This window comes from Dermacentor albipictus, chromosome 2 (assembly GCF_038994185.2).
Source record: "Dermacentor albipictus isolate Rhodes 1998 colony chromosome 2, USDA_Dalb.pri_finalv2, whole genome shotgun sequence".
Lineage (NCBI taxonomy): Eukaryota > Metazoa > Arthropoda > Arachnida > Ixodida > Ixodidae > Dermacentor > Dermacentor albipictus.
In genome coordinates, this window is record NC_091822.1 from 162,798,758 (window position 1) to 162,824,375 (window position 25,618).

The 25,618-nt window shown below is 42.9% G+C and overlaps 2 protein-coding genes across 3 annotated transcripts in view; both read right to left on the minus strand.

The window, feature by feature from the left end:
• Pisd (phosphatidylserine decarboxylase) overlaps positions 1-2,623 on the minus strand; it is a 51,139-nt gene extending 48,516 nt beyond the window's left edge. The window contains exon 1 of one of the 2 annotated variants that reach the window (XM_070534282.1): positions 2,473-2,623. The gene's annotated coding sequence lies outside the window, so the exon portion shown is untranslated. Of the gene's footprint in view, positions 1-1,282; positions 1,305-2,472 lie in introns of those variants that run through there. The other variant, XM_070534283.1, reaches the window with a different exon arrangement.
• Positions 2,624-3,900: 1,277 nt separating this feature from the next.
• The window catches only part of Dna2 (DNA replication helicase/nuclease 2), a 28,042-nt gene continuing 6,324 nt past the window's right edge, over positions 3,901-25,618 (minus strand). Inside the window, exons 5-17 of the mRNA XM_070534281.1 lie at positions 21,593-21,839; positions 19,484-19,566; positions 17,937-18,228; positions 17,304-17,557; positions 15,882-16,073; positions 15,491-15,745; positions 14,685-14,989; positions 13,439-13,683; positions 9,711-9,904; positions 9,298-9,384; positions 6,861-7,152; positions 5,680-5,859; positions 3,901-4,229 (exon numbers count right to left, since the gene is read on the minus strand). Coding sequence (XP_070390382.1) covers positions 4,026-4,229; positions 5,680-5,859; positions 6,861-7,152; positions 9,298-9,384; positions 9,711-9,904; positions 13,439-13,683; positions 14,685-14,989; positions 15,491-15,745; positions 15,882-16,073; positions 17,304-17,557; positions 17,937-18,228; positions 19,484-19,566; positions 21,593-21,839 — 2,830 coding nt within the window. The 3' untranslated portion in view covers positions 3,901-4,025. The remainder of the gene's footprint in view (positions 4,230-5,679; positions 5,860-6,860; positions 7,153-9,297; positions 9,385-9,710; positions 9,905-13,438; positions 13,684-14,684; positions 14,990-15,490; positions 15,746-15,881; positions 16,074-17,303; positions 17,558-17,936; positions 18,229-19,483; positions 19,567-21,592; positions 21,840-25,618) is intronic.

Here is a 25,618-nt window from a genome sequence, read left to right on the forward strand (position 1 = left end):
ATGTTCTATGTATTACAACTAACCCTGGGAACGTTAGCCAGCGCCACCACCCACAAACCCTTGGCGACTGATGCGGAACATCATTTCTGCCGCAGGCGTGACGAGTACGTGATCCTTTTGGGTGAAGGCAACACGCCAATAAACCCACACGTGCTACCTGAAGGCACCAATCTTGCCGGATCCGGGACCTTCGCAATGCAATGAACGAGAAGAACATCCGCCGCCAAGGCTTGTGAGTGGTCACGCTGGCTAAAACTCCCAGGGTTAGTTCTAGCAGTGAAACACGAGTGCCCCAGAAAGTGGATGGGTAAACGGCGCCGCGGTAGCTCAATTGGCAAGAGCGTCGTACGCGTAATGCGAAGACGTGGTTTCGTATCCAACCTGCGGTCAGTTGTTTCTTCAACTACTTTCATTTCCATTAATTTATAATTGCTTTAACTCAATGAGCAAGTACAAGTAATCTCCTCTATGTTGTCTTTGTTCCTTTCTATGACATATATATACAAATAAAAGGGTACAACAGAACTATAAGAGTGCGTAGTGCTACTACATGGTGTGAGAGAACATTTACGTTAAACAAAGCGGCCGGTGGTGATGCTGAAAGCGGTAGCCTCAACACTGGCGGTGTACAAACATTCAACCGCAAGATACTCGGGCTAGAATTTGTGTAATTCTCGAGAAAGCTTTTTTACATTTTAATTTTTAGAATTTTCTCACCTAGAGCAAGTTTTTTTCTTTCTTTCTTTTTTGGCTGGCCGACATGCCTATTATAGAAGATAACTTCCCAGCGCCCTCAGCTTCATGCAGGTTTTAGAAAGGGACCCAATGTTCCGTTACTAACATACGCCGCGAAATGGTTGAATGGCTTCGAAGCTGCGCATATACATACAATGGAAACAATGTCACAAGCAGGCTGGCCTATCTCGCGTTTAATGAAACTGACAAGGAAGATCTCTTCAAGACTGACGCGCTCTGGAGTATGACACACGCGAAGGGAGAGAGTTCATTACACACACGCGCGCACGCGGCTACGATGTCCAAACGCGCGTCTCCTGTTTCGCTTTCGTCAAACGCACGGCACTTATTCCGTGCAACTTTCACTTCAACCAGACACACCACCCCCAAACGGGCCAAGAACGATGCGTACAACACCATCAAGGAAAATAAATAAGGTAAACAGGAAAGAGAGACAAAGCGAGAGAGATAGAAAAAACAATTAAGAAGAAGAAACGTGGATATAAAAAAAAAAACGCCAAGGAAAATGACAAGGAATGCCCCTGACCGTATTGTGAAGCGAAGCGGGTGCCGCCCCTTTGCTGTGACCAACGCGAACTCCCACTGGGTCGCACGCTCTCGGAACACGCATCACGGACGAGAGACCTTGGCAGTGGCAGGCAACCACTGGTTGCGCAAAAGAGAAAAACCGCGCCGACACAGAATGCAAGAATGCCCCGAGGCGAGCGGTGCTAGAGTCACTGGAATTATTATTATTATTATGCGAGTGACTCTAGGCGGCGCCGATTAGCCGGACCCCAAGGCGACGACTGCGGACCCCGTTATTACGGACCTGACAAGAGTGCGAGTCGCCGACTCCCTCGAGAGCCATCCGAGTGTTCTTGTCCCGCGAACGGCAGGCAGGTCAGGGTCGGACCTAAGTTTTCGGGGGTTTAGTAGGACCAAGGCAGGGGCTATAAAATGCAATACTCAGTATCGTGCTGTACGCCGAAAGCTACATGGGCACGCGGATTAACGAGTTAAAAGGAGGCATTTCTAAATTCTAAGCGAGTTGACACGCAGATGTTACGTACTATCCGTACAGGCCGGCCCAAAGGACCCCTAATTAATATGCTTTTTAGATGAAGCAACAAAACAATGTCGAAACCAACTTAATGACGCTCCGAGTGCAACGCTGCTGCAATTTTTCGGTCGAAAAAGAAGCACGACATGCAACACGGCCAGTTGATAGCATTCATTCGACGAGTACAGCAAAAGGAGTGTCGCTGTTTACACATTCACAAACAACAAACGCTACCCTAGAAGACGAGATACGAGAAAACACGGGTAGGCGGCCAAGACCCAGCCTACAGCTTATTCGTCTCATTCGCCAAATGTATCGTTCCCGTGTGGTTACCGTCGGTCTCCAGACCGGGCCAGCTAAGTATTGTTGCGTGAGACGCCGTAAACGAAAATCCACGATTGTTCACTGCAGCCTCCGGCGAACGCAATAACACTCATCATGCTATGAAAACAAACGTCGGGCGGCGTGGTGTAGTCTGGAGGCGAGCAACATCCAAGCCATTGCAAGCCGCGGCGCATTTCTCTCATCCCGGCGTCCGCTAATGATCTCATCACATGCGGACAACAGCTGACATAACAGTCAGTAATACGTATTTCAACTGTAATCAACTCCAGAACCCAATGAATGCTGAACCACTGCAAGAACTCGATGAAAGAGAACAAAACGCCACTCACCCAACATCAGGCCGCCATTGCGCTGATGATGTCAATGCGCCCAGCGCCTCAAAAAAGTCGAGTTTCGCGGCGCAACAGTCGATGATGAGACTTCTCCACACCCGATAAAAGCAAAAGTACAAGGTACAAACTGCAGAACCCTTTACACTTGCGCAGTACCGCTATATTATATCTTTAATAAAGAATCTGTTATTTGACTTGCTCATTGCTGTCAGCATATCAGCGAGCCAACAAAGATCGGTGCCAAAGCCAGGCCAGAGTAAAAACGAAAGCGAAACCTTAATTATCTTGCACCGGCGTCGCGTATGTGAATATATGCGCTCAAACAACCGTGCGACTTTCACTCGTCTTCCGCTTATTTCAGGTAAAGCTGTCCTTTTATTGTTGTTGCCCGTACATGTAACAATCATGGGTACCTCGTGGCACTGGTAAACTCGTGTGAGCCAGCCATTTGCTGTGCCAGCTAGCACATACCACTTTTACCAAACCCAAATTTAGTGCTGTAATAATACAGTGAGGACTTTCTTTCTTTGCTTCCATGAAGCAAAGAAATAATAATAAGAACACCTGCTTAAGTGCACTCTCAGACAAAGGTACACCCTTTGGGTTGATGTGCCACACGATAATCGTCACCTGCCTAGCTTGCGTTTCCTTCCTTGAAAACGCCGCGCCCGCAACTTTCCTGTCGGGAATGCTACGTCATGCTGATAACGCGCATGCCGTTCGTTACTGGGAAGTAGCGGGCTCGCAGCGTTAAAGAAAGGAAATGCGGACTAGACAGATGACGTTTATTGTTGTGTGGCAAGATACAACTACCCAAAGGGTGTAATTTTGATTTAGAGGGTGTTGAAGCACTGTCTACACTCTTAAGCTAAATTACACCCTTTTGCATGCCGTTCGTGACTTGGAAGTACCGGGCTTCCAGCGTTAAAAACAGGCAAGGTGCAGTATTCATCCCTTAGAAACCTAGCTAGGTACCACAATAGATGCTGTTGCGACATTACCATTGGTACAAAGACTGCACCACAAAGTGCACTTAGTCATTCTTCTAAGCAGTAAAAGTGCTTTCTTCAGCGATTCTGCGGCCTACAACTATGGACCACTAATTCAGGGTACTTTTATTCTATGTAATGCTTATTTGCAATACATTATCTAAATGAGGCAATGGTCAATTTAATTTGCCTTTCACTTAACGAAACAGGCAGGAAATATTGCCTGCATAAATGTTTTGAGCACTGGCGAATTGACAGCAACAAAAATTTAAAACTAAGCCCCACAAAACGATGCTTTTTTATGGGTGCAAACCTAAAAAGGTTTTGTCCTGCTGTGGAAGAACATGCCACATGAAACAATAGTGTTACACCTTCAGGGACCTTCGCACATGCTTAGAAAGTGTGGAGCAAGATGTGGACACACTGAAGAATAATGGACAGGTGTATATAAAATGTATATTAAAAATGTCCATATACAATTATGTACACAACACAATGCACTCACATCTCACTTGTGTCACATAAATACAGGCATGCAACATCCAGATAAACCTTGCGTCGTTAATTTTGCAGAGCACTTTCTTTGTAACGTGATTCATCTCCACTTTGGAGCCTCAAAAACTGGTCTTCCCTCAGAAAGCTCAGTAACTTCTCAAATGGCTTGTATTTTCTCAATGTTGAGCTGCTGCCAACAATAATCAACTTGTGTCGTGCCCGGCTCACAGCCACAGTAAGGCGTCTCTGGTCATTCAAGATTTCAGTTTCCTGCGACAGACAGAAAAAATGCGCAAAAAGACATGACAAAGTCAATGCAAACAAAACATTATTACAGGGTAACATATGGTCATTGCATATTTTTATTCTTCTAATGTCAGCTTTGATACTCCAAACCGACACCATTTTCAAGCACATTAGAACCACACAAAATGCGCATTTTTGAGTTGTAGAGTGCTCCAATGTGCCCAAGCAGCTTATGAACACACTATGGGCAGCCACAAAGAATTGGACAGCAAAGACATGTAGGCCCTGTTTGACGAAAATTGCCGAGAAGGATAGTAAGACATATAGGGACCTCATTTTTTAAAAGTAAAATGTTTCTGTGCTTTAGAACTTGCTTTTCCGTGAGTATTAACAGGTAAATAATGCACAGTCGTCAAAACGATTGATGGCCAAGCTGTCCACCCTTCTGTTGTTTTCATATCCCTTAATGCGACAGAAACAAGTGCTAACAGACGGACATTATAAAAAAAGTGCTCAATGAAACATTCTTTTAACTTGGACAGAAGCAAGCCAAGTGATGAAAAGTTTATAATGCACTTATACTAAATACATACCTCAAAGTGGCAAGGGTGTGCACACGCATGCAAACAGTTCAGCCTAGACAGACTAGTGCACATATTTTAATATGTTAATACTGCTACATATAAGGTGCACCAAGTGCCATGCATCAAGCTTTAAACATATGCAAATGCCACGTAGCTGGACAGAACCAAGGTAATGCTTGCCGTCACTTGGAAATACTCCGATGATTTTTTGCAGTGTGCCTAATTACATAATTAGTTTTAATTACCTTCTCAAATACTGTAATTAGATGAAACATGTCAATGAGAAAATCGTAGAGCAACATGAACTCCCCATACAGCTTTCTGTTGCTAAACATGTGCCACATAAAAGTTTATTTCTGTGTGTAAAAGAAGCCCGCAAATACACAAAATTGCCACGCAACCGGCTGCTAGGGGCACTTTTCATTTAATTATAACATCTGAGTTTATTAATTAACGAAGACTAATTATGCAATTAGGCAGAATGCAAAATATCATCTGAGTATATCCAAGCGATGGCAAATAACATTAAGTTATTTCTGTCCAGCTATATGGCATTTACATATTTTTAAATCACGGTGCATGATAGTTGGGACACCCTGTACAATCAATAATATGCTACTCTATTGTATTCTATAGGTATCTTCAACTTTTAGGATGTGTCTTTGTTGTGCTCCGAATGTTTTTCTTCCCTTTTTTTTGCTTGTGTTCTTTTTATTTTAAGAAGGATTATGTTTAAATGTCTATACTGTAACTATCACTGATTTATTGTGACACCCCTAAGTAACGCTCGTACGGTACTTTAGGATACTTGAATTAAAAAGATATGGTAAGATTTCTTGTACTAATGTCATCAATCCTTAAATCGAGAGAGCACACATACAGACACACACCTTGCTATCACCCGTATACTTCTTCACACAGGAAAGCAGGACGACGCTTTTCTCTTTGCCCTGAAACTGGTCTACTGTGCTGATGTCCACTTGCACTGTGCGAGAGACTGCTTGCTTCAGCAGCTGCACTTGGTTTCGAAATGGGGCAATTACACCAACTTCTTCAGGAGGCAGACCACCCTATCAGGAGGCAATGACGACAAAAGGCAAATAAATTTATATTTGTGCACATCCAAAAATGTTACCCCCCCTTCCGCCCAAAAAAGTTGCATTGAGACAAAAAGTGGACAGCAAGCAATACACTTTAGATATTTTCAGTTTGTAACACTAAGAAAAAAGAATGAATGCATGAGCTGTGCATGCGCACAGGAACGGTCAGGTGCACTATATACTAACTGCTGCCATGCATGTGTTCAGCCAATCACCCATGATTGTCGCAGCACTATGAGAAGCTTTGGGATAAGTATCAATCACTGGAAAGCCCAGCATCAAGCAAGTGCGTAGAACCATCGTCAACTTGGAAGTCAAGCTACTCTAAAGCCATATTGTAACAGAGCACAAGTGACGAAGAGCTTTTAGCTACAACAGAAGACCGGCCAAGTTATGGAAGTGCTGTAGGTCACACACACACACACCAACACAAAGGAACTTCTTCCACAGAGCTTGTGAATCTAGATTTCAGAATAGTCGGCTCGTAAGGATTACACTACCAACTGAACGTCCTCAAATAAATCAAAAGCTTTGCGTATTGCGCTCTCCCACACCTCTTAGTGATACATGCTGTGAATTCCCCCCTCCCCTTTTCTTGAAACTTCAATGTGCCTTGTTCCTCACCTGTGCAGAGCTATTTCACTGCAAAGCTAAAATAAAGCACTGTACAATGTCACCGGCACAAAATATCATAGGACTTCTTTCATTGCTGGTAGATGACACACGACACACAATTCAACATGCAAATTCTCGTATCACACGCGAGACCCTGTGAAACTATTTCTATGTGTGTGTACAATAAATGAGGCAGCACATGTGTGATCATCGCTCTTCATATTGAAATATTGTACATTAAGTAATGAGAATGTTGGAGTTTATGGCACTCTCTGAAAGTGAGAGGTGGGTTCCTATAGCCAGAAGGCTTGGGAATTCCTACGCCAGCTGATTTACTGGCCTTAGGAAAAGCTCACCTTTATCAAAACAGCAACCAACTGCAATATAATGGTGACTTCAATCCCGCTAGTTGTGCCCTTTCTGTCACTGGTGTCCTCGTGGCTGGATGCCAGTGCATCAGTGCACACAAAGACAACCGCTGCCTCTAGTTCTTTAGAAGTGGCCTTCAACATCCAGGAGTCTGGAGGCAGAACACGACCCAGTGTGGATGGAAGATTTGGCAGTGACAGGCTTGCATTTGCCACATCATCGGATCCACATTCCAGTTGGCCAGCATAAGTCAGCTTGTTACACACAGCAGTGATCTCTCTGAAATACAGATGAGGAATTTCATGCATACTGTCATGCACAAATGAAAGGCATCTGCAACAAACCAAACTAAGACGTTGCTTTCTTCTTTTAATATGTGTCAGTGTACGTGACAAAGGTGCGATTAATTCTCACACATTTCGTTTTCGACTAGAGTACACTTAGAACAAGGTGCGAAATGCCACTGGGTGTGGGCCCGAGCAGCCCAATTGTGAGCCACTCAGGTTACATGACAGCTGCGTGTTGCAGTTTTAAGGGGGGACAAGGTGAAAATAATCATGGTGTTTGGCAAAAAATTGTGCTTCTAGATTACGTCAGTTTCAGGTTCCCTGACCACTCAAGATTGTGCGAAAAAATTGTACTATCCACACCAGTGCGGTAGGAAACTAACTTTTTTTTTTTTTTACACGGCTGTGCTGATGCGCAAGTGAGATCATCCGCTGTGACCACTGTCTTCAAATGCAAGAATATATAGCGGGGCGCGGTGTGGCTGTTATTGTCAGAGAGCTTGTTTCTCGCTCTTTTAATGTGCCACTTTTTAAGGTTACCCACCGCAATCGTGGGCAAAGAAGGCTTGATTCCGCGCACCTGCGCTGCGCTTGCAGATACGCCGGGGTTCCCTACTGCGCAACTACAGAGGATGAGCATCACGTGCCTGCTGATGCTCGCTATGAACAGTCACACACAATACGTGAAGAAGGCAGCGACACTTCCTCTCTCTTTTTTTGGTCACATCACCAGGCACGGAGAAGTGGCTACTTTTTCATGCCATCTCATTCCAAAGATCCACATGGAAAGAAGCACCAGGCAGTTCTTGCCACGAGTGAGAGACAGAGTACTTTACAGCTCTCAAGTGGCTAGGAAGAAACAAGCTCGAAGCAATTGCAACAGAAGAGAGCGAAGTTGAAGACTCCACATATATTTCAGGGGAACTTTAGTGGCTAAGAATGCATTGAGAATAATATGGCACATTTCTAAACCATTTTTCTAACTTTACGTTTTCTGACAGAAGTTTGCGTTATCAAAACCTATCATACTTGTATTAGACAAAGCAGACTTATTTGTAGTACATTTCTTGGCATGAAATTTTATGCCGAGTGCTACTGTGAACTCAAATGTTTAGGTTTTACGTTTATTTTAACGAAAAAATTTTAAATTTTATTGCAAGGTGGAAGTGCAATTTTAATAGTGCTAATTATGTAAATTTCTAAAATAGAAAAAATCCTGAAATAGAAACAATGTCGCCACACAGTAGCATAACGTTGGCCATCCTAATATTATATCAGGCACAAGAATGCTAAAATTGGCTGTCATTTTAGAATGACAGTTTTTGAGACCAATAGTAGTCGTTTGATTTGAAGATGATTAACCTTTCGAAAAACTTCTTTAGAATATTAAAATTCAGCACCTGGACTTAAGTTATTGCATTAAACATCCCCTGCAACTACCACAACAATTAAGTAACCAGTTCATATGTTCACTTACACATGCAGTATCCCCTCTACAGTAATTAGTTAGCATATGACATGTTCCCTTTCCTACTGTTTCCATTTAATGTTTACGATATAAGCAGGACTACTGTGAAAGGAAAGCACATGCACATTGTGAGCTACAATCGATGGAGTAGGGTTATTTTTAGCATCCTCTACTGTTTCACCAGCATAAAACTCTCAACTAGGCATTGTTCCCTGTAATTTAGGTGAGGTGAAAACAAAACTTTACTTACATTAAATTATGGGGTTTTGCGAGCCAAAACCACAATATGATTAGGAGGCACGCCGTAGTGGGAGTTTATGGATTAATTAGGACCACCTGGGGTTCTTTAATGTGCACCCAAATTTAGGTACACAGGTGTTTTCACATTTCGCACTCATCGAAATGCAGCCGCCGTGGCCGGGATTTGATCCGCCGACATCGTGCTTGGCAGTTCAGCACCAAAGCCACTAAGCAACCACAGCGGGTCAAAGTGAAAACAATGCCCGTAAACTGAATGGAGAAATGAAGAAACACAAGAACGGTCTACGCAGCTCCATTGGTCAAGAACAATGTGAAGTATAGTTGCCTGAAGAAGCAATAGTGGTATAAACGCTTTTCTGGCAGGACACAATGCATCTGAATGCTGTGGCTTCACAGAATCGCATTTACCTGTTCATCCTGTACTGAACGGGAAGCACAACCGTGTTTTCTGGTCGTTCGAGCCTTGCAAACAAGCTCTCGTCCATGCCTTTTTTCCTGAAGAGAGCACAGTGGAACAACGAGCGCACATAAACTTGGGAACATTCAGTGTTCATATGGCATGAAAGCACCTGCTGGAAAGCGTTCAAAATACTAAACATTGCAGTAAAACCAACCTTTTTGCCTGCTCTCTTAAGCTGATACATGTTGTCCAAAGCTTGTAATGTCACACTTGTGGCTCACAAAAACAAAAACTACTTAGCAGACTGTACTTGGAAACAAATATTTTAGATTGCATTTCGTGACTGGCAACCACACTCCTATTACGCCAAAATGAAAAACGCTGTAGCAGATTCTCTCAACAGGTTTGAATGAGAATGTACCTTGCATCATCACTTTGCACCACGGGTGGCAATTGCTGAGTGTCGCCAACAAGCACAAAGGAACGGGCCAGGAAAAGGGGTCCCAGGCATGCCGGCTGCAAGGCCTGAGAAGCCTCATCCACAATGCAGGCATCAAAGCGCAGCCTCTTAAGTGGTCCTTGACCCGAGCCCAGACAAGTGCAGGCGACCACTAGCTGCATGGAAAGAAAAGTAACAGATGTGAGGGAAGTTTGTTAATTGGCCAGAATGGGTGAGTCAGCGACAGGTGCTTAGGCTAATGAAACACTGAGACAATTTAATGAATTGAATTGATCAAGAAGGCAGAGCAGCTGGACGTGGTGCTCTGGAGGAAGGTCAATGGGCGTGTTGGAGGGGTGCCTAGAGGAAGATGCAGGCACAGGGTCTATAAAGGAGATGTAAGCAGGTGGGGTATCCAAACACGCAAAAAATTAGGTGTACTGGGTCAGCGTGACCAAGGTACTCAAAGCATAACACACTAAGTGGGAGCAACATTGGGCTACAAATGCATGTGGAAGTGACACCAGCATAAAGATTGGGCACAGTGGATGGTATAACAGCATGGTGTTGAGCAATGTGGGTGGACAGCATAAAAGGCACACTGCTGTCACAGAAAGAGTCGCACAAGGAGACGACCAGAGACGACCCTAACATGTGGCTGTGATGACGAGTTTGGGAAGGGTCCCTTGGCAAGTGGCATTTCACAGAGAAGAAAGTAATGAGCTTTGAAGTGGATGCAGTCGGTGATAGCATAATGCCTTGACAGAAAATCCCAGCCCAAGATGACATAATGAGCACAACAAGCAAGAACAAAAAACTTGATCATGTAGGGCATGTCCAATGACAACCCGGCCTCTGCAAGATCCTAAAGGCTCGATGTCGAGCGTTTGCCGTACGTAGACAGACACCTGAAAGCAACATTGTGATCTTTCCAATGATGCAGTAAAGGAGAGCATGTGTTGCCAAGACTGCAGTGCCTATGCTCACAAAAGCTAGCTCCAGTACACCCTCAGCAACAATACAAGGGAAACTGTAAGCCTTGAAATTTTTAATGCGGCAGCGTTATGGAGCTCGTGTCGCAGAAAAGCCGGTGTCGTCGGCGTCGTTAGCCGTGAACAAGAAATGGCAGAAGGCAATTCATAAATAAAAACAACTTGCAAGGTGGGCTGGGTGGGAATCGAACCAGGGTCTCCAGAGTGTGAGACGGAGACGCTACCACTCAGCCATGAGTTCGATGCTTCAAAGCGGGACAAAAGCACCTCTAGTGAATGCAGTGATGCCTTAGAAACGTGCCGTAGAAAGTTATACTGCGGTGTATATTGGTAATTATGAGCATGTAAATTACAGAAGTCGCAGTTAAATGCGTAGCGAAGTACATTTCCGCTACATTTTTTCTGCACTTGGCGCACACGCAGAGCCATCTTGCGGCAAACAAAGAACACCCCCTCCTCGCAATGTATGGCGCTGCATCAACAGGTGTCACGCCACTCGCCCACTTCTCCCCTTCGTCTCGTTTGAGCGCATTGGGGCCGTGCGGGGACAGGTACGAGGATGCCCCAATACCCTTGCGTTTAATAAGTTTTCTTGCTCTCTCCCCTTCCAACTTGCAGCGTGCGTCATTCGAACCCTCGTGTTTATTAGTCAATGTACAGTTAAATCTTGATATAACGAACTTCAATACAGCAGAGTGTATTTATCCACTATTTCAACATAAAATTTCACTGCCGTTGCGGACGAATAGCGAGACAATAAATGAAAACTTCCGCGGACGCCGATGGTCAAATGGTTGAATTAGACACAGCTGCTTGTTAACACATCTCTCAAATTGCAAACGAGAGCAATGCCGAAGCAGAGCAGTGTCATCTTTCGTATAACGTCCAAGTGCGATAAGATTCTATCATGCCTGGCGCGCTGTGTGCTTTTGGTGCGAGAGCATGCAAGGGTGAGCCAAGAAGGATTAGTTGACGAGCGCCGTCTTCTGGCATGAGCAAAGGGAAAGGGACATAGGTGAGCTAGCTCATGGTAATGCGGTTAAGCGTGCATGAGGAGCTTAAGACACTGACAGCCGTGTGCACCCCCGCACACGGCTGTCAGTGTAGCTGAGCACATACGCAGCCCAGACGCCCTGTTTTTCAGGTAATCTGCTGCGTATTCAATTAATGGGTGTGCTGAGATGGCGTGGCATCATGTGTGTTGTCTTCTGTCGCATTTAGTAGTGGAGGTTGTTCGCAACCTCTAGTACTAAATAGTACAGTACTTGATAGTAAAATAGTACAATACTTGATAGTGTAGCCCCACTGTGGGCTACACTATCAGTCTCTGAGGCAGAGAGGACATGAAAGTGCGGCGCGATTTGCTGGTTCATACTGTCAATGTGAAGATATTGTCCACGTGGTATGAAACCGTATCTTTTGCTTTTTATTCAAGTGCTCAATTCGGAACATTTTGCGGTCCCTTCTGTGCAAGAAAAATTTATCGGCAGCTGTACTTATTAGCATAAAATGTTGAATTTCAATACAACAAAATTTTGATTTAACAAAGTGCATTGCCAATTTTAGCGACTTCGTTATACAGTCGCTGACTGATTTCTCTGACTGCGAAAATTCGGACATGCTCGATTATTCGGTCTGCTTCGCTGCACTGCCGTTCTCCCCATAGACCATAATGTATAACAACTGCCGAAAGTTCGGACACCTTGCAACCTTTCTGATTATTCGGACACTCCTTGAGCCAATTCGATCAAAAGCACCATGCACCGACTCTGACCGGTGCATGGTTCGACTTGCTGAACGCCATTATTGTTTTGAACGGAGCCTCCTTGCTGCCCCACAAAGTGGCACTAGTGCAAATCCCCGCTCATCATCATCGTTTCTGCCTGGTTCGTGGCTACAGCAGTTCTGGTCTCAGCTTAGTAAGCCATGTCAAGACAATCCAGCAGCTGATTTGTTTGTTTCTTCATGCACGACGCTGCGAGTAGGCCACGTTTTTCATTTGTGCGACTGGTATCGGCGTGATGGCATTGATAATTTGTTGGTAGCATATTTGAGGGCAGTAATGTTGCTGCGTGCTAGCGCTTGGTCACATGGTAGTTTTTAAATCTCACATGCTTTTTTTGCAGCCCTGAAAAATGAAAACCACAACAGCTATCACCACACACACACAAAAAATTGTTTGGGTATTTCTCAATAGGTTCTCCTGAAACAAGCAGTGTTTCGGATTAGAAAGAACAGGCAAGCAAAGTACGAAAGCAGCGAGCACGGGTCACAAGGTAGTAACTTCTGCTTCTTCTGGAGTTTATGGCGGCATAAGACACGCTGCTGTGGGCTCTTGAAGCACATTGTCCTTCACCATACTTGAAGCCTGGTCTGGCAGACAATGAAGTCGTTTGACTTTACAGGCTCCACAACTTCTCCATTGAAGGTTTTGAGTTTACTGGAAAATTTTGTAAGGTTGGTTAATTGTTAAATAATTACCTAAGTTCATAGTAAAACTGCTTTGAGTTGCTCAAGGGAACAGCGAACAGTACTAAGTTGGTTGCAACCTCACAACGCACACATTCACTTTCTAAGGCTTGGCACAAGTTACCTGAAACACCCAGTACTAGTATAACAAAAGTATTTTCATGTCGGATGGGGCTGTTATGATACAAGGTTCAACTAAAACCAAATTCTCAGTAAACACAGCTCTAATGGTTGGCACACGAAGCTTACTTGGCTCTCGTAAAACTCCTGCAGTCCCAGAGTAGTACTGATGGTAGCAGTCAGATTACTTGCGCTGAACTCTTTGAGATCTGGATGGACCTTGCTGGTAGCACCGAGTCTAACAAAGGGCACGCCACGGGCCTTTAACTTTAGCAATACACTGTCCACCCCACTGTGTGTATAGCTTGTCAGTAGTACCCGCTTCTTGAGCAGCACCAAGGCTTGAACTAAGGCAGCAATGGTAGTGGTTTTGCCTGAAACAAAAAAACAAAATCAGATAGCATAACTATCATCGATTACAGGATTACTGTAAAGCAAAACATTTTCTGCAAGCTTTGACGACTTAAATTCGCAGCAGCTGATGAAGGGACAAGTGTGAAAATGAATCTTTGCGAGGGAACACTGCAAAAGCTGACAAGAACATAAATGAGACAAAGATGCATGCTGACTTCCAGTTGACAGTTTGTTGATAAATGTGCCTAATTTATATAATCCACTCACAAACTGCGATCGTAGAAACATCTCTAGAGACAGGGAAGGAAGCAAAGAATGAAAACATAATTGTATAATAAATAAAACTTAAAGAACATACCAAAAGATCATGAATCACCGAAAATGTCTACCGCTTGTACTTGCCTTCCACAAAACGCCTATGTATGCAACATGTTCCTGCACCATATGCACAGCTTCTATGACTATGTGGGTGTGGTCACTGTTGTGTTGATGGATAACAGTGGTACATTTGAATGAAGGTGCCTTCATCCCGCTTATGTCTTTGTCGGTCTTCGCACTCTTCACTTACTAAGATGAATTATCATCTAGCGAAATCAGCAACCCTGCTAAGACAAAAGCTGCATATGCCCCATTATATTCACTAAAGCATTCGGCAGCTAGATTAACTGGTCTTGTCTCTGTCGCTCTTGTAGCACTAGTGGCCTGGATGATAAAATAATTATGGCTCTTGCAGGTAAGATTCTCTCCCCTAAGTGGCAGGACTCGGCTCACAAACGAAGCATGAAATGTGCAGACAAATATGTGCACACTGATTGGTCATGATGAAAGCATAGCCACATTGGTCATTTATTTACGTCGTCATAAAGACACACAAATCGCTCTCAAGAACAGCGCGTGAAATGTCTGTGCAAATTTTAGCCTTTAATAAATGGCTACAGTTAACGATTTGAAATAATCAATTATATCCTTCCTTGCAGATAGGAGAAAAAACTAGAAATGTATAATAATTAAGAGCCAACACCTGTTCCTGGCATTCCCTTGAAAAGCACGTAGTCTTCGCTCATCAAAAATTTGAGAATGGCTCGGCGCTGAAAATTGTTAAGGGGCTTGAGCACAGCGTGGCATGCCACGGCAATCTCCTTGGACAATGTTTTGCGGTACACAGGCATGGATCGGTCGATGACCAGCGACCTCAGCTTGTCAGACTCAGGCTCAGCACTCATCAACCTTGCCAAGTTGGAATAGCTGATGGTGAACGAAGCGGATGAGTACACCTTGTCAATGCGGTATGTCTTTGTTTGCCACTCCTGACAGGTGTGCATGTTCCTAGAGGGAGATAGAGAAGTGGTTAATACCATGTAAAAACCCGATTTAACATTCCGTTCTAGTCTACATCCAGGAGTGTTTTTGTGCATGGAATTATAGACTGCTTTAAAGTGACAACATGAAGACGCATAATAGCAGCATATTAGTTGGCACTAGCACAACAGCCAGAGATCTGCTACTGACACTTCAGCTTATTACTCGTTAGATTCTACTCTTAGCAGATTCCCAAAGCATTTCATGGAATAATACCCTGTTTTCAATGTTCGTTCAGCAGAATCCATGTGAAAATGGCAACACTGCTCTTCATATGTTTTTTCTGTAATATTTTCAGATCTTGAAAAGCAATGTGCTATCAATGAACAAAAAATATGGAATTCTAGTTCCGAAACATCAGTCTAGCTTCTTTCTTTTGCCGCAACAATTATAAACTTGCAACAACAATAATAGAGCAGTACTTTTACAAGGGCAATATGACGGTTATGAATGACATTGTGCACTTACTTGTCCAAGTCCAACACCACCTCATCGTTAGCCACAGTGGTGACAGTACCCGTAGCCACCGCAACACAGGTCAAGCTCTCCTGTTCGCTAACAGCGATGCGATCCCCCACATGGAGGCCAAAGCACTTCGTGAAGCTGCCCAATGAAGAAGAACCACTTCTGTGGAAGGCGTGGCGGAAGGCTTGTTCATTCACAGAAAGGATCTCCCGATCCCTGGCAAGTTTCACGCTACTGAAGCAAAGGCCCTTATTTTCCCTGAAATGAAATGACATGCACTGTGTGCAGCAGCATAACAATGATCAAGCTTAGCCCACATTTGCACCTACTTTTATACATTTTACAACTCGGACATGTAGAGACAATAGGCACAACTAGCAGTGTGATCACCCACCTTTTCGTGGCATCTTCCACCCAAAAGCGATCTTGAAGATCACGCTTGGCATGCTCCACTTCCATATTCAGCATGCTGCACCAATCCAAGAAGTAGCTGATATGCTCAGCACTCAAGTGCTTGACACTGTCCATAACAAACTGTGGCTCTGGCTGTATCTCCAGCTGCGACGTTCTACCTTCTGCTGTGCTTCTGAGTGTAGAAAAAAAAAAAAGTTCGTGTAAGCTGAAAGTTTTACAACAGTGATTGTATATGCACATAAACAGTAGACTTCCGTTAGTTTGACTGCAGGTAACTCAATTTTTTGTTTAATTTAATCCTGTCCAAAGGTGCCAGCTGGCGCCCATGCATTTCTATGGGCCGAAGCTTTCGTTATTTCAATCCTAAAATTGGCCTTTGCTGGATAATTCGAACATGACTAGTAAGCATGCATGCACCTGACCCCTATTGTGACTGAAACAGCAACCCCTTAACTGGCAGTGTCTTTCTTAGCAGAACTTATGGGACAGTGAATGCATTCAACACACACATAAAAAAACTCCCATCGAAAGCGCCTATCTTTGGCCTGCCCTAGGAATATTTTCAAGCAATGATGGTAGCTCAAGATGTGCGATTATGGTATTAATTCCGATTCTAACACGGGCCCTTTTTTTCCCTAGGAAACTTGGGCCGAAAGCAGTGTTCGCAACATTATTATGCTTTGTCGCATAACAGTGCTGTATTGTGGCGAGGCTAACTTTAGAAAACCGGCCACCAATCTGCAGCACATATTATACCCTTGCCCATTTTTTTCTGCTAAAAAAAAAATCAGGTGTGCATTAGATTTCCACTTTATTTAGGAGCTTCAATGTTACCGCTATGTTAGTCTTCTACTTTGGATACATAGAAAGCATGTATGCATTGGATTTGAGGGTGTGTTAGAATCAGGCAGATAAAGTCAAATTAATCAGTGATGTGTTTTGGAGTTTTTTATGCATATTGTTTGATTTATATGCCAGGTAATTCGATCAGTTTCGTTTGTCTAGTCAGGGTCCAATTAACGGAAGTCAACTGCACTTCTGTGTTTGCTATAGATTATTCTGCTTGGTACGTCAGCAACACGAAACAAACAAAGAGTAGAGACAGACAAGTATTATCTGTCTCTGTTTATATTGCTTTCAATGTTTCATGTCGCTCACATTGCGCTGATCAAAATAATGTAAGGCAAACCAAAACGCCAACATGCCCAAGAATGAGTTCCCTTGTAATACGTAGTATCATCAAAACTGCAAAATTACCTAACAAGTAGAAACAAGGAACTTGTGTCCTCCCGAAAGCTGCTACCACAAAAACTTCTGTAAACTTTTATTTTCTGCAAATTTCTGCACATTTAAGAGTTAATTAAAAAATTGCATGCTTTAAAAGAGAGGGCAGATCACAGACCTCCTGTAGATGGAACATGTTGTGGCATAGGGGCACTTGGGGCAGAAGCGCTGGCTATCAATGGGTGTGGGCAAGACACCGGTAGCATCAGCCAAGTAGGAGGCAAGCTCATTGCGCCTCTGCAACAGGTCCCTGCGCTCAGCATGCCTGGAAGGCACCCGCTGCATGTCCACACAGTCACGAATGTAGAGCAGGAGGCCCTCTTCCACATCCGTAGCCTGTCGTTCTGCCATCATCATTGCATATAGGATCACCTGAAGGAGAGAGATTTCAAATCTTCGAGACGGCCAAAGACACGCCACAATTTTTAGTGCCGAATACCATAATCATAGAATACATAGTCGAACGACATATAGACTGGTGTATATACTATATAAACCCTAGGCAGTGTGCTGCCACCTGGCAGTAAACCCAGGTACTTTGCCTTTCTGGTCAAGTTAGGCACAATCAAATATCAAAGACAAGTTCGAGCTTGCTTCTTGATTCCTGTTCCCATCTCTACACAAATTTCAGCTTTCGTTACAGCTTGGAGTCCTGCAAGCATTTTCAGCTAACATAACACGGAGTGGCGACTGCTGCACTGCAGGCTCAAGTCGACTGTTCAAGTTTGCTGAAGGTCGAAAAGAGTCTTACCTGCCCCTTGTGTTCAGACGAGAAAGTGTGTCGTCCAGTTTTGAGCTCCAGTGGCACCAGCTGGCGGTGGTTATGCACCTTGACCTCCAGCGTGGCATCTACTTTGCCCTTGATTCCTATGCGTGGGCACCAGTAATTGTCCTCAATGTCCCTCACTTCGGTCACAAGTAAACCCTGCTTGCCGTCAGCAGGAAGCTTTGTGCCCATGTAGTCCTTTATCCAGCGTGATATATTGGGAAGAAGCTTCACGAGCAGTTCCCTCACCTCAGTCTCAGAAGTGTTAAGGCTGTACCTACAAGAAAATGTAAGGAAAGAAGACACCTTTGCTGCGTGCTCCCAGAGCTCTATTTCATCACAGCTGCCAGTAACTTGAGCCCAACAAAGTGTATCTTGAATTTTTTAAAACCACTGAGAAATGTACAATTTGAGACTGCACTTGTTTGAGCCACAACACTGCAAATGTTTCCTTTGTAGCTACATACATGAAGGAGTACTCAACATCCCATGCTATCGCCTTTTATTATGTAGCCTACAGTTAGCAAATGCAGACATTCAACAAAGCAATGAAACAAGCTCACACTTCTGATTGTTTGATGAAGCTTGTCCCAAGGTAAACGGAGAAATGAGGGTAGCGCAACAAACAAGGAGAAAGAAAAATATGCACCACGAGGTATTATGCACCAAATATACACCACCTCAGGTATTTTATAGCAGGACTTAGGCTGTGAGAGACACTGCAACAAGAATCTGAAATGAACTAAGTACCATTAGGGATTGTTAGGATGCGTTTAAATCTAAATGCAAGAGCATCGTCGTGTTTTGCATTTATTGAAATGTGGCTGTGGCAGTCAGAATTAGAACCCACATCGTTAGGGCAATGGAGTTACAGTGGCGAGTCTTTTGCTAAGATTTCTTGCTCTGGTGCACATTGGCAGCCAGTGGTTGAAGTGAATATTTTGGCTTTGCCATGCCAATTTTTGAAGGACACCGCATGTCTGAATTGAAGTTTGATTCAAATCCACCAAGTGCACTAACCCTTATAAATGGTCAGCATAGTCTAAGCCACGGACCCACATCTTCGAAGACACAAGTTTCAGGGAGCAATTGCTTGAAGCACGCTTCTAACATACTTTTTATACAGCACCACACCAAATAAGCATATCTATCTTGACGTATGAGTGTGTATGTGGTTTTGAGAAGAATTCGTCTGAAGGGCAAGGGCTCCATCCAGTCCCGACTCTTACCCCCAACTTTTGTTTTTTTGCAGCTGCTTTAAGTAACGCGTACAGTATTAATTACTTTTCACAAGGTTTTAGAGTAGACAAAACTCTACCAATGATGCAAAGAACAAATAATAATAATATCTAACAATAATAAATAACAAAAATGTATAATAAATAACAAAAATGTATAATATATAAACAAATAATATCTCACTTACCCACAATGGCTGTGCACGCAAAAATGCAGTCACAAGGCTTAATGAACCTTGATAATGGGCAGTTTGCAGAGTACTGATGCTATATAAAAAATGAAGGTAAACTTACATTTCACTCAAGAAATCATTCCTGTGGAGAACCTTGTTCAGTATTTCCAACATCTCATCCTTGCTAGCATTTCTGGTCACTGCCTGTAAATTTGAGAAAGTCTAAGTGCTCTATTTGTTTCGAGGGGCACTAAAGATGAATGCTGAATGCAACACCCCTAGATTTGATACCTGATACTCCCTCTACATATATTTGGTGAAAAATGTTAGCTCAATAATAAACAAAATAATAGCGAGAACTTTCACATGTTAAAATTCAGGGCCCAACCACTGCCCACGTGCATCATTCCAACATCACAGCTTTCAATATATATATTGTTTCATTACAGTGACAGCGAAGAACCAGTCAGTTAAAAAACTCTGAATCATGAATTTAACTCATTTCTTTATTGGACAAACTTGTATCCAGAAAACAAGTAACATTCAAAGCAGAACAAAAATGGCAGCCACAATCGCCAGTTGTCAATATCTGATCTGCGGGTTGAATGCATTAGCTAGTTATACGTGCCTAATCATACATTACAGCGAAATCGCTGGCGCTAACATAAATTTCACGACTAACAGCACTATTATTATGGTGTGCACAATCTCAATAGATAAGTCTCTTTCACTGTAGAATTGGCAACATTCTGAAATGTTAGATACGTGTAGAAGCATCATCTGCCAAAAGATAAATTTCATCATGAGAAGCCAACAAAGACACCAAGGAAACCATAGGGGAAATTACTTGCACTTACTAAATCAATTAAAGAAATGATAAATGGCAACAAAAGTGAATGAAAAAACAACTTGCCGCAGGTGGGGAACGATCCCTCGTCTTCGTATTACGCGTGCGATGCTCTACCAATTGGGCTAACGCGGCATGGCTTCCCCATCCACGTTCTTAAAGATAAATTTGTCACGGTGGCTATACAGTAAAAACGTCCAATCAAATAAAATAAATAAAAATACGAAATAAAGAAAGACAAAGGGATGTACGTGTGTAAATATGCACATATATCATTGATTTTTTTAATGCAGGAAATTTTAAATTTTATAAGATGAAATGTTGCCAATTTTTCAAATACAGTCTAATTCTATTTTATTGACAATTCCCTTTGGCCCCTGAGTCATCCCTAGTAAACAAAGCTTGATCATAATGAGTGACAATTAGGTGGCAGTGGCTATATATATTGCCAAAAATGTACGGCGTGCCAACGAGCAATGTCACTGATACACAATAGGTATTTACTACGAAGCAGCCTGCCATTAATGGATGCCAAAGAGCAACACAAAATGTGCTTGAAATCGTGGAGTTTTGCTTCAAGATTATTTCATCTCTACGGCAAAAAAGAGTCAACTACTGGCAGAGAAACTGATGGAGAATGTTTCTATTATGATATATCGCACACAAACTATAGTGCTCTAAGTCAGCGTCACATTATGGATTTTAGACTATATTCGTTTGTTTGGGCTTTTTCTGTGTGGAGGATGTTCTTGAAACGAGCAACTGACTGTTTTAGAATGCAATATAATTGCAGTTTATCGAAATAATGGTAATTATAGCTTGGCATACTGTCAAAATCCATATTGCCAGAAGAAAAAAAAGAGGGAGAGAATAATTAAATTCTTGGATTTCATTTGCCAATAAGATGACGCGAGATAGATAGGGCTCTGGATTAACTTTGACCATGGAGTTTTTTAACTTGCCCCTAAATCTAAGAATGTAGGCGGTTTTACATTTCGCCTAAACGACATGTGCCCCCTTTAGCCAGAATTGAACCCACGACCACAAGCTCGGCGGCACAATGCCATAGCCACTGGGTTACTGTGGCGAGTTAGAATGCAATTGTCAAACTATATATTTATACCTGGGCAGATGCTGTCAAAATCCATGATGTAACTGTAGGCAACTTCAATGTGGTGTTGCCACCCATCTTTCACTCTGGCACCTTTTCTGGCTTACAAACTCCGTGCAGTGAAGCTGATGTTTTTGACATTCCAGAAGCACAAAGTTACAAATATAGGTTAACTTAGTACTCCTCTTTTTATGTCCTGAATGTAAGGGGACAGGTCAACTTGCAAAGTGTTTCATAAGCACCGAAACCACAGGACTGTCAATGAGCCTCACCTTTTGGAACAACTCGTGAGCAATGCTGCCAACGAGCATGGTCACATTGGAGCCGTCGATGTCCCTAAACTTGCTCGCAAGTACACTTTTGCGAGTGCAGAACAGAGAGGCCACTATTGATGTGCTATTCACAAGCATGTCGGGATTTGTCACAATGAGGCCACCTTCACTGTCTATAGTTGCAGTCTTCCCGACGAATTTGGCATGAATGTAAATGAAATCACCTAGGCAGACCTTCTCATTTTGCCTGATTTCAAAGGAAAAGGGAAGAAAAGAAGAGTAATGTCATCACAGTAACATAGTGTCAGAGTTCTTTTCACAGCAAAAAAGTAGTTCTGCAGAACTCAACATGGTGGAGTTTAATGACGCTAAAATTGTCATCCATCGGACAGTAGCATGAGGCTCCGATCTTCCTTCACCTCACAAATTCGCGCAGTGCTTTTGCTATATTAAGTGTTCCTGCATTCCATTTTGTCAATGGATTTAGCCTCGCCCCTCCATCTGCTAGACTGCCGGTTAGCACGGTGAATGCCCTGGAAAAGTGTTGGTCCTGGGTCCAATTCCCAAACCTGCACACTTTTTTTTTAACTGCTAAGTTTTCTTTCTCAGAAACCCATACAGGCTTTTGTTGTAGCTTCGTGCTAGCATCAGATGGATGATAGCTTTTTCCCTTCAAGCTTTTTATGCAGCAACCATATATGCCACACTTCTGATTTTCCTCCCAGCATCATCTACAGCAAGTATATATGTCAACAGCAAGCAGTACACAAAAGCTAAGATAGGTGTTATCTGCATTTACTGAAAGTAATCGGTATTTAAACTTTCAATTAGATGTAACTTTTCACACGGACATATAAACATATATAAACTGCACCAAGAACCAAAAAAAAAAATAAGAAAGAAGAAAAAGGTCATATGTAGCAACAGGCAGAAGAACATGGCATGCAATTCAAACACTGAGCAAATACCTTTCTCCAATTTTCCTGGGTTCAGTCTTAATACCATGCATTTCCCTTGACTGATGTTACTATGCTATTTGAACTGTTTCTAGCAGCAAATCCTTCATGCTTGTCTACAAGATGCATTACTATTGACTTTTGTTATTTTGAATCTGACAGGATTGAGTGAATTGTCCAAGTTATCTGGAGGATCAAATCAAGTGGGTGAAATTTCGTACAAGCTTACTGTCATATTAGTTATAAAAATATTTTGCAATCACCTGCTGCTGCTTCAGCATATTTAAATTCCCTTTTGACAATAACCTCCAAGCAAGTACACCATCTCTACAGCATAGAGCTCTGCTTACACTTGGAGACAGCGGCCAGGTGCTGCAGAAAATATCTTCACAGCTATTGTGTTTACGTCCTGTCTTCAATTTTTACCTACCAGAGACAAAGAAGGCAAGCCATGAAGATGCACACAAATTTGCACGCCTGGTTCTTGTACATACTGACACTTTGATGCGATTATCATTCTTTGCCAATTTTGGCCATCTTGAATCCATCCATCCGTCCAGTCTACTCTCTTATGCTGACCCAGTGGCCCAAGTTTTCTACCAGCTTGGGCCACTAGGTATATGCTCGTGGTCAGGCACGTACCTAGGATTTTTCTTGGGGGGGGGGGGCAATCCAACGTAACTTTTCTATGCAAATGGGGGGGGGGGTTACCTTTACTAGTACAAATATTAATAATGCCCACCATTTGCCATAAAGATGCGTAAAATTGCAAAAGAGAAATGAAATAAGGTGTATCTCACGGATACGCCTGTGAGATACAGTTCTCCTTTACTTGGCAGACAAGGAACCACACCAAATGGACTTGCGTACCAAAGAAGTGCAGGAGGAACACTGCCAAGATAAAGTAAACAAGCGAAAGTGTAAAACAAAAATTTCTACTAGCATCTTTTGAATTAGCTCTGGAAGAATTATAGAGAAATATATATTTGTGGAGGTATCACGGTTTTTTTTGGATCCCTCGTTTACTGCTCTACCAAGTTAAGTGCCAAACCGACTCGTATTGTTATTTGAGAAGTTGCGTAACGATGCGTGGCTGCCAGTCCCGTACAACTGCATAGGGCACAGGACACTGCGGTTCTAGACGCACTGCGCCCACCATGGAAGGTTAGAAAAACACCCACATTAGCACAGCAGAGAAGTGGCTATGTCAGCCGGCTCGACTAATAACTGTAGAAAGTGTCATTCAAAACACACGGAATTATTCTCCACTTCCAGCGGCGTTTCCTCTACTTCCTTTTTAAATAAAAAGATGTTGATCCATAAATACTGTCACTAAAAACGGGTAAATTTGTTAACTTTCACTTTTCCTTCCTGTTTGGCTGTTGCCTCGGCTCTCTCCCTAAGTAGATCGCTTAATTTATTTACTCCTTGCTACTCTTGTTTCCAGTTGCCAATTTTGCACGAGAAGTGCTGTACAATTACAGAAAAACCACATGAGGCAACAGGGGTTATGGGTTTAATGGTCATTGAAGGGTTTGATGATGGACACTGTTTCACATTATCCTATTTTCCACCTTACCTAACCCATATCGTGGGTATATGGTTCCGAGGATCTGCCAGCGTCGCGGCAAGTCGTCACTCGGAGAAATAATGAAGCAAAAGGAAAAGGAAAACTAGCATTTTCTCCAGCCGCAACTCGTTCCACGAGCATACAGACCAGCTGACTATGAACCAAATCTCTTTCCTGGTCCTCAGATCAGTCTAAACAAAGAAGTTTGAACTGACGATGCAACAGTGATGCACGTGACCGTTGAATAGATGGTGAGAACTGAACGCATCTTGAGTTAATTACGCGGGCACTGAATCGATGAGCAAACTGGCCTTCGCACCCCAGGAAATGCTGATAACTATCGCCATCCAAAAGGAGTGAAAAAGGCAGCAAAATGTTGATCGCCGAATAGCTTTCAAGTCTCAAGATTGATTTGGCAGCGCTTTAGGAATGAGTGTGAGGAGTGGTGGCATGGGTGGGGAGGGGGTATGCCACTTAATTCGGGTGGGGGCTCCCTGGGTACGTTCCTGCTTGTGGTCATGATGACGTCGTAGTCGTTTCGTTGTCGTCACTCCATCTTTGTGATATGACTCTCATCATTCTATTGTCTTCACACCAGTGGCGCAAGTTATCTAATAGTTAGTTTGTCTAATTATCAGGCTGTCGTTAGTCAATTGTCATTATGCTGCCATTGTCCTGGCGTCATCATCATTGCTTCATCATCAGAGTCATCAAGCATCCGTTCTAACACTATTGTCATCATGCCATCACCGTCATTCCAGTTTTGTCATCCGACTCTCGTCATGCCATTGTCGTCACACCATCATTGTCGTACAAGCTTTATGATGCAGTCGTTGTCCCGCCATTGTCATTGTACACTTTTCGTCATCCCATTATCCTTGTACCTCTGTCATTCCATTGCAGTCATACCGTTGGCGTGATGCCATCCCAGCTGATACACCATTGTCATTCTAACTTCGACATCCTACTCTCTTTATGCTGATGTTACCACACTTTCGTTTTACCATCGTCATCACTATATTGGCGCCATACAGTCATCATCATGCTAACATGCCCATATGTGACCTTGGCAAGCATGTGCTATAGAACAGTGGGATAATACCGGAGTATGTCGCATGTAGTCGAAGTAGCGCAGGTCTCGAAATGACCACTACAGATGGTAAATAAATGTGACTTGATAAATACAGTGTGTTGCTACATTACTCGAATGCTATCGCATTACCATCGATAAACATTGAGATGACTTCTGCCGTAATTTTTACCCATGATTAAGCATTTAGCTGTTAGTTTAGCACTTTTGTCGTGCTCTTTTGTCAGCATTTGCTCGTCTGCACCCCCAGCCCTCGACACACACACAGAAAAGATTATATATATATATATATATATATATATATATATATATATATATATATATATATATATATATATATATATATATATATATATATATATATATATATATATATATATATATATATATATATATATATATTTCAAGGA